At 34.4% G+C, this 8,527-nt stretch overlaps 2 protein-coding genes across 2 annotated transcripts in view; one reads left to right on the plus strand and one right to left on the minus strand.

The window, feature by feature from the left end:
- The first annotated feature begins 3,738 nt into the window (after positions 1-3,738).
- LOC105121776 (46 kDa FK506-binding nuclear protein-like) lies at positions 3,739-6,002 on the plus strand. The gene is made up of 2 exons (XM_011020562.1): positions 3,739-4,085; positions 4,381-6,002. The coding sequence occupies exon 2, from the start codon at positions 4,383-4,385 to the stop codon at positions 5,841-5,843; it is 1,461 nt and encodes a 486-aa protein (XP_011018864.1). The 5' UTR covers positions 3,739-4,085; positions 4,381-4,382; the 3' UTR covers positions 5,844-6,002.
- A 2,013-nt stretch (positions 6,003-8,015) lies between these two features.
- The window catches only part of LOC105121777 (Pyruvate kinase family protein), a 6,805-nt gene continuing 6,293 nt past the window's right edge, over positions 8,016-8,527 (minus strand). Inside the window, exon 16 of the mRNA XM_011020563.1 lies at positions 8,016-8,472. Coding sequence (XP_011018865.1) covers positions 8,320-8,472 — 153 coding nt within the window. The 3' untranslated portion in view covers positions 8,016-8,319. The remainder of the gene's footprint in view (positions 8,473-8,527) is intronic.

Genomic DNA, 8,527 nt, shown 5'->3' on the forward strand with positions numbered 1-8,527 from the left:
TAATCTCCCTGTGGTTCGACCCCGGTCTTGTCGGGTTATTTATTACTTCGACACTCCTGCACTTGGGAGAAGACATCAATCTTTTAGTCGTGTCACAAACCATTTGACGTGTATTCACTTTTGGTAGACACACTATCAATTAACTTATTTAATCACGAAAACAATTGCGATCCCCTTCCGGTACCCTTTTTTTTTCTTATTTTTTTAGAAACTTTGTTGCACACCTTTTCTCTTCCCACTACTACCAATGGAATTGCTTGTGCTATTGGAAAAGTGACACCAACCATCATATTATTGACATCGATAATAAAATTTAGTAGATTATCCTCCTCAGATCCACTACCTTCCTCAAGATGAGGATCCTCATTAACTGCATTAGTTTGCCTTTCACCAACACCATCTTATCAGAATTCAGACCCTGTGATGAAGCCCAATCATACTGACCGGTAGGAACAATGTTTGTAAATATGATATCATATTTACAACATAATGTTGGATTGATGCTAGCATGCCTAAACTTTCTTGCTCCGGGTATCTCCTACAACAAGGGACAATCAAGATAAAAATGCATAAAAAATAATGTCAAAATTCTTAATCAAATAGTTTATTACAGCTCTAAATATACTGGAAAAAAAAAACCTGGTTTTTAGCTTTCCACTATTCATCTGGTGCCAAAATTGTTCCAAGTTTAGCACGCCATCCTACTCCTGTTTCAGAAATCAACATTTTCTATATTCTCCAATCTTTTGTAATTCCGTCCCGCTTATTCTTTAATTGTGCTTTCATTAATGCATGGCTAGTTTGATTCTTAAAGCAATTCATAACATATTTTCACCCAACTTTGTCGAAATGTGTGTTAGGTCGCTTTCACCCAGCTTTGTCGAAATGTGTGTTAGGTCACATACCTTGCTTAATTGCTTTAATATATATATCATAAAAGGCATGCAACATCTCTAGTCCAACAAGCCTTATCTTGTAATTGAGAATCGTTCATGTTCTTGGTTAAAATGTGTTGTCTATGTTCTCGGTTAAAATGTGTTGTCTAATATACAATCAACAGGTTAATTTTCTAGAGGCGATGTAAAGGACATAGAATGCACAATCTATCTTAATTAAATCGCTAATTGAAATACAACATGCAAGTTGAGAACATAAACTTAGCATAATCAGCTTAACACTTTAATTTCTAGGTTTATTTTCATTAATATTTCAACAAGCCAATGTTTTTATTTCCTAAGCATAAACTATCAATTATGTAATATTACATTAGATGCTGAGATTTCTTAGATAAAATTTATTTCCATTAATTACATAAGAAGACGTTGTATAGAGCAGATAATAAAATTTATTTCAGTAGCTTGATATTAACATAGGTTTTATGTTTATTTCTATTCAACTGAGATAATAAAACTAACAATTAAACACATGTAAAGCACAATAACTGACACTGATGATAATTGGTGAACCGAAACAGAGATTAAAAATCTAACAAAAACACAACTGTTAAAACCTGGAAATGCTTAGGGAAATGTTCAACTAAACAACAAAATGTTCAATCGAAACATAATAGAGAAGATGACTAGCTTCAGTCCCATTTTCAGTAGCTTGTTATTGACACATGTTTTAAGTTTATACCCATTCAACTGAGATAATGAAACTAGCAATTAAACATATGTAAAGCACAACAACTAACACTGATGGTAAGTATTGAACCAAAACAGAGAGTAAAAATATAACAATAACATAACTGTAAAATATGAAAATCCACAGCAAATGTTCAATTACACAAAAAAAAATATTCAAACAAAACATACATAATAAAATGCAACAATTACAGACATGTTAATTCTCAAAAAACACACCGCAACTGAAACTTATAGAGTAAAGTAATTGTGCAACCGAAATAGAGCAACTATCCTTTAATTTACCTGCAACTATCCTTTAATTTACCTGTGCAACTGAGACAGAGATTGGTAAGATGCTTGTGCTTGAGCTTTTCAGGAGACTGATTCCGATGCCCTTTTTGGTTCTGACAAAGAAAACAATGTGAAGAGAAAATTATAATTAGAGAAAACCATTTGTTTTAGCAGATAAGACATGATATATACATTTTTTTAGGTACAGTGCCAAGAAAATTACCTTGATGAGTGCGTATCTTCTTCAACCGCGAAAGGAGTTCATCATAGTAGCAAATTAGTGGCAGATGGGCTTGATCTACACTCGGCTACAAACATTAGTGATTGGTCGATCTGTGTGAGAGAATGGAAGAGCGTGTATGGGTGTTTTTGACACAGCGAAGCGCAAGGAGGAAGAGAGCTCAGTTGAAGGGAGGCGAATGTGGAGGAGGAGAGACGACCATGATGGCAAAGGACAGATAGGGCTAATTAATTTTTTTTGGTAAAGGAAAGTAAATGCAGTGTTTTCTGAACAGCAGCCACGACAAAAGCAATACAGAGTTGCTTTTGTTTATCTTGTGTTTGGAACGCAACTTGTCTGGGCCCTAGGGTCCTTGAAACCATGGGCAGTTGTTAACCAAATAGCTTACAAAATATAACCGTAGAAAACGTGAACGCTATCACGTAATCTGAAGATCAAATTATGGAGTACCTTAAAATTAATAGGTTAATATTCTCATAAAAATAATTTTAATTAAATGTTTTAAAAGTTTTTAAAAAGTCATACATATATGATATTCATGCACCAACTTAAAATAGAGTGTTTAGATGTCCTAATTGTCTGTATGGGATTTTAAAGTTAATTTTATGATTATTAGGTCATTGGTTTTCCTATATAATTAACATCTTAAGTTAGTGAGGAATAGTATTATACATATCGTATCTCTCTTATTATTTGGATAAGAAAATGAGAAGAGGAATTTCATCTCATTGAAAATAATTATTTTGGTAACTGACCTAATAATTTAGTTTCTAAGAAAATAAGAAAAAACAAAGTATTAGTTATCTAACATATTCATTTATTTAGTGACAAATGAATAACGTTGGAATAACATGTAGGGTTTTTCTAACGTGTCCTAAAAACACAAGTTAACTAATGCAAACGAAATATCTTAATTTTTATAATAAACAATATTATATCATGAATTTGAATTCTTCTGAACTCACCCAATTATGAAAGTGAAATATTTCAAATCCAGCATGTGTCCGTTGAGAGCATGTTAAGGAAAACCCTAAATATAAAACTAATTATTGATTACAATTAATTACATTTTCTCACGGCTGATTAAAATTAAAAATTAAATTGAAACCAGAACTAGAACTAACAAATCATTGACCTAGTCACAAATGAATAGTGTTCCTAGTTACACATGAGTAGCGTGTCGGGAGACTATAAATGAATTAGAAAGGATGCTGGTGGCTTCTAAAATTTTTTATTTTTTGCAGGTTAATTATTTTATGTTTTTTAATTATTTTGATATATTAATATTAATAAATAAATTTTAAAAAATAAAAAATATTTTAAAAAATAATCTGTTAAATTTACAACTTCAAATTTGATGCCTGAATGGCCACAGGGCCCTCAAGGCCTGTACTTGCACCACCTTTGTCTTTTCTTACGTTTTGTATTTGTATATCATATTTTGATTAATAATGTCATCCTGCAGGTGGGTTCTTAACTTCCAACTAGTTTTCAATAAATAATAATAATAAATAATAAAAATACCTGTGGATCTTTTCCTTAGAAAAGGAGGTGCTACAGCCAAAACCATGGGCAGTTTTCTGTCAAACACCACAACAAAACCTGTTGCAGTAAAACCGGCTGCTACGCTCTTTGTATTCTGCTTTATTTTATTCTGTCTCCACCCTCTTTTTATCCTTCACTTTCACTCTCTATTCTCTTGCCATTTACGTCTTCTCGCCTTTGTCTCTCTCTCTCAGCTTCTCCCTCTCCTTCATTATAATTTGCCTGCAAAGGCTGAATGGGCACTCAAATTTTTCAGGGCATTAAAGAAGTTGCTTTGCAGAACTTGATATTGCGTTTCAGCTTCGATCTTTCAGACCTCGGTGCTTTGAGCAATCATCTTTAGTGGTTTTTGTTCCAAGCTTCAGTTCTCCTGCTGCCACTGGGTATGCTTTTGTTTCTTTTCTTCTTTTTTTAACACCTTCATTTCTGCCACCCAATTATGCTTTAGAATTGGATGCGCTGGTATCTTATAACGTCCCAACATGGGGTATCTGACGCATTAGGATCTCAACTGGGTTTATTCCTAAAATCTTGAACCCAATAGAAAGTTTTAGAAAAGTAGCTGATGACAAAATTCTCTCATTGGTAGTGGATAAGGTAATTAAGTAAGTTTTAGGAATTAAGTATTTTTTGTTAGGTTGATGGAACACAATGATTTAGGTGGTGGGATATTTCCAGGCATGGGATCAGGAATGCTAGGACTAGAATTGCCACTACACCAACAACAAAACCCACAAAACCCTCACCACTTGCAGCATCCCCAGATTGTAGCTTATACTCACCATGAATCTGATCACCACCAACACTCTCAGCAATCTGCCAAACATGCCTATCCTTTTGCCTCCACAAAGCCTAAACAATTATTATCACCATTGAGTAATGAAGATGAGCCTTCTTTCACTGGAGATGACAGCACCACTGATGGAAAAAGGAAAATTTCTCCATGGCAAAGAATGAAGTGGACTGATAATATGGTTAGGCTACTTATAATGGCAGTGTTTTACATTGGTGATGAGGTTGGGTCTGAAGTGAGTGATCCTATAGGCAAGAAAAAGCCCGGTGGGCTGGCACAGAAGAAAGGGAAATGGAAATCAGTTTCTCGGGCAATGATGGAGAAAGGGTTTTATGTGTCTCCACAACAATGTGAGGATAAATTCAATGACCTGAACAAGAGGTATAAGAGGGTTAATGATATCCTTGGAAAGGGGACTGCCTGCAGGGTTGTGGAGAATCAAAGCTTGCTTGATACTATGGATTTGTCACCGAAAATGAAGGATGAAGTGAGAAAATTGCTCAATTCCAAGCACTTGTTTTTCAGAGAAATGTGTGCTTATCATAATAGCTGTGGCCATGCTCCAAGTGGGGTTGCCTCTGGTATTAGTAACTCGCCAGAGATGGCTGCAGACCCGTCTCATGCTCAGCACCAACAAGCAACACAACAGCAACAGCAATACCAAAGGTGTTCTCATTCAACTGAAAACACTCAAGTTGTAACCAATTCGATGACCGAAACAGAGGGGTCGAAAATGGCAAAATTGGCAAGAAATGAAGAGGATGACCACGACGAAAGCGAGGAAGATGAAGATGATTATGCGGAGGATGAGGAGGAAGAGGATGATGATGATGAAAGAGACGATGATGAAGAGGATTATGAAGAGAATGAGGACGAGGCAGTAGAAGGCAATTCAAGGCATCAAAACGGGCATGGGCATGGAGATGAAGATGACCGTGACGAGAAATCATCACGGAAGAGGCCCAGAAAGGAAGTGTTTTCAACAACATCATCTTTGATGCAGCAATTGAATGGGGAAATAACGAACGTGCTCCGAGATGGAGCAAAGAGTTCATGGGAGAAGAATCAATGGATGAAGCTGAAGTTGGTGCAATTAGAGGAGCAGCAAGTGAACTACCAATGCCAGGCATTTGAGCTTGAAAAGCAAAGGTTGAAGTGGGTGAAATTCAGTAGCAAGAAAGAGAGGGAAATGGAGAGGGCTAAGCTAGAGAATGAGAGAAGAAGGCTTGAAAATGAGAGAATGGTACTGATTGTAAGGAAGAAAGAGCTTGAGTTGCTTGATACTACACATCAACAGCAACAACTGCCTTCAAACAAGCGGAGTGATCCTTCTTCCATTGCTGGATGAAATGTACTATAACAGATTAATTCTAGATAGTTTTGATAGATAGGAATGGCATTTTTTTGTTGTTCTTATAGGTTTATTCTAGATAATTTGCTACCATTTCTGTACAAATTAATAATATATGAATAAGACCAAGAACTCGGAGAGTTTGTTTCTCTTGAATGCATTTTTTTCCCTCAAGATGATGTCTAATCACTTGAGAGTGCCACTCTCGCTACATGTTCAATTCCTACTAATTAAAACTCTGAAAGTGCTTGGGGACAAAGCTAACAGATGGGTGTTCTTGATGAGAAATATTGGATTGACAAATAAGATCCACTATATTGCTGAAGCGAGGGAGTGAGGAGTGGCGGGGCCATGTAGGGTCATGAGCAGCAATTGTCCTTTTTTTTTTTTAATTTCTTTTATATTAAAATATTAATAATATTTTAGGAGGTTTAATTTTTTTTATTGGTTACAGTTAACCCAATTTAGCTATTGTTAACTTATAATATAATATAATATATGTGTACAATATATTTTATTAATTTTTTTATATTTTTATATTTTTATTAATTAACCGAGAGCTTTTCTTCTTTCTTTAGGCTATTATTTTTATTTTCTTATAATTTTTTTCTCCAAGTCCTAAACTATTAATTAATTAAACAAATAATATCTTAACTTTATGCTTAGATAAATTTTTTTATCTTTTCTATTTATTTCATTATTTAATTTTATTTTTATTCTTTTATAATTAATTATTGAAAATGTTAGGATTTATGATCATTTAAAAGTTTGTTAAATCAATATGTATATGGATAATATTATATACATATGAATATAAAATGAAATGGATTTTAATAAATTGATAAGTATTTTGCTATGAATTTCATATTAAAAATGGATATTGATGAATTTATTAGTGATTAAAAATAAATTATAGGATAACTCAAAAAATTAAAGATATAATAGAGACATAAAAAAATATTTAATATTTATGTTTAATCCACCTATAGAAAAAAATAAGTCAACAATAATAATATTAATTTGCCATGACAATTCTTTTAATATATGATTTTAGCTACTCTCTATCATATATTAGTATAAAATTATTGCCAAGAATTTTACTAGTTCTTGAAAGATTTAGAAAATGTAAGTATTTAACTCATCTTAAACTAAAAATAGATAAATGATAATTTGATTATATATATTTTAAAAAATATTTTTGATGAGATTGATTATAAGTTATTATGAATTGGTTTTAAAATATTAAAACTCCAAAAAAAATTATATCCTAGGATTTTTTGTTTCAAAATCATTTTTAAATTAATTTTGTTTGGTATGAGTTAATACATATATTTAAAATTAATTTTTTTATATAATATATATCTACATAATATATAATATCAAATATTTATTAATAATTTATTTTTTATTTAAAAAATTATGGCTCTGTCACTGGAGCGAGAGATGGCAGAGACTAGAAAAGCTTCCTTTGCAGGAGCGGTCCCATGGCCATTCCCTCTGCCGTGCTTCATGCATTATAGACCAGTTGCCGGGCAAGAAAGAGTCCCACACTAGCTGAAGTTCCAACTTCTGGTCCATGGGTAAAATCCTTTGCAATTACAGTCCCTATTAGCAAAGCCTACAAGATTAACGTTCAATTTTGAATTTTGAAAGAGGTCCTGAGACCCTGCCTGAGGCTTAGGCTCTGATGAAGGATACGAGGAGCAGTGGTATACTGCATTGCATCCTTGGAAGGGAGTTTGTGAAAGCAAATCTAATCCAAGGGTGCAAGTAAATGTTACGCCTGGTGAAGACTCAAACCCACATTCGACTGATTTGAAGCCAGATCCATTATTTAGGACACAGGCGGAGACGTCCATGAAAATTTATATGTTATTGTTATTTCTTTATAAAAGAAGCTGGTTCACCTCCATGAACAGATGGTGGCACCAGGATCGATTCCATTCTGGCTGTCGGGTCTTGAACCTCGCCATAGTAATTGAAGGGGAGAAAAGAGAGCGGTTACTTTCTAAATTTTTGGGACACGACTCCCAAAGGCATCGGCAGCATCACGAATACTAGACGCAGTTGCATCCAGGATGAAGTTGAATTCGATGGCTATATATATATATATATATGTATATTTGGACACTTATACTTCGTAGATCCGCTGGAGTGAAAAGCAAAAGGCCGAGCTCAAAACGCATAGCATTTCATTTTGGACATAAATTTCTAGAACCAGCTGTTCATGCGGGAAGCAAATGGCCTTTGATAATGAAGTAAAAGTAGGAAAGATGGATATGAGTTTCCACGACATTCATTTCAGGTGTGAACAAAAGTCAGTGTCACCGTTCAAACACCAAAACAAGCTGCTGGTCATAAAACCTGGTGGGATGGATACAGCCTCACAGGTGCCAGGAGCTGAATTCACCACCTGCTTTCATAATTATGAGTGCGCTAAAAAAGCACAAAAATTTATGGGGTTTGAAACATTTTAATCCTCAAGCTCAATAATCTTGACCACTGATGCATCCCCAACTTTTTGGCAAATAACTACCCTGTCATGCGACTTTATTACTCCGGAAGCTTTTCCGTGATCAAGAGCAACCTTTAGAATGGACTCATTCGTAGCACTTGTAGATTCCGCCTGCAGGAGTCATGTAGGAAAATCAGTATTCAATGAACGCTACCACCCCCCCCCC

Source organism: Populus euphratica, unplaced genomic scaffold, assembly GCF_000495115.2.
Source record: "Populus euphratica unplaced genomic scaffold, PopEup_1.0 scaffold46.1, whole genome shotgun sequence".
Classification (NCBI taxonomy): Eukaryota; Viridiplantae; Streptophyta; class Magnoliopsida; order Malpighiales; family Salicaceae; genus Populus; species Populus euphratica.

What these genes read in the sequence shown, in the direction of transcription:
- LOC105121776 (XM_011020562.1), top strand. Translation starts at nt 4,383, where the DNA reads ATGGGATCAGGAATGCTAGGACTAGAATTGCCACTACACCAACAACAA.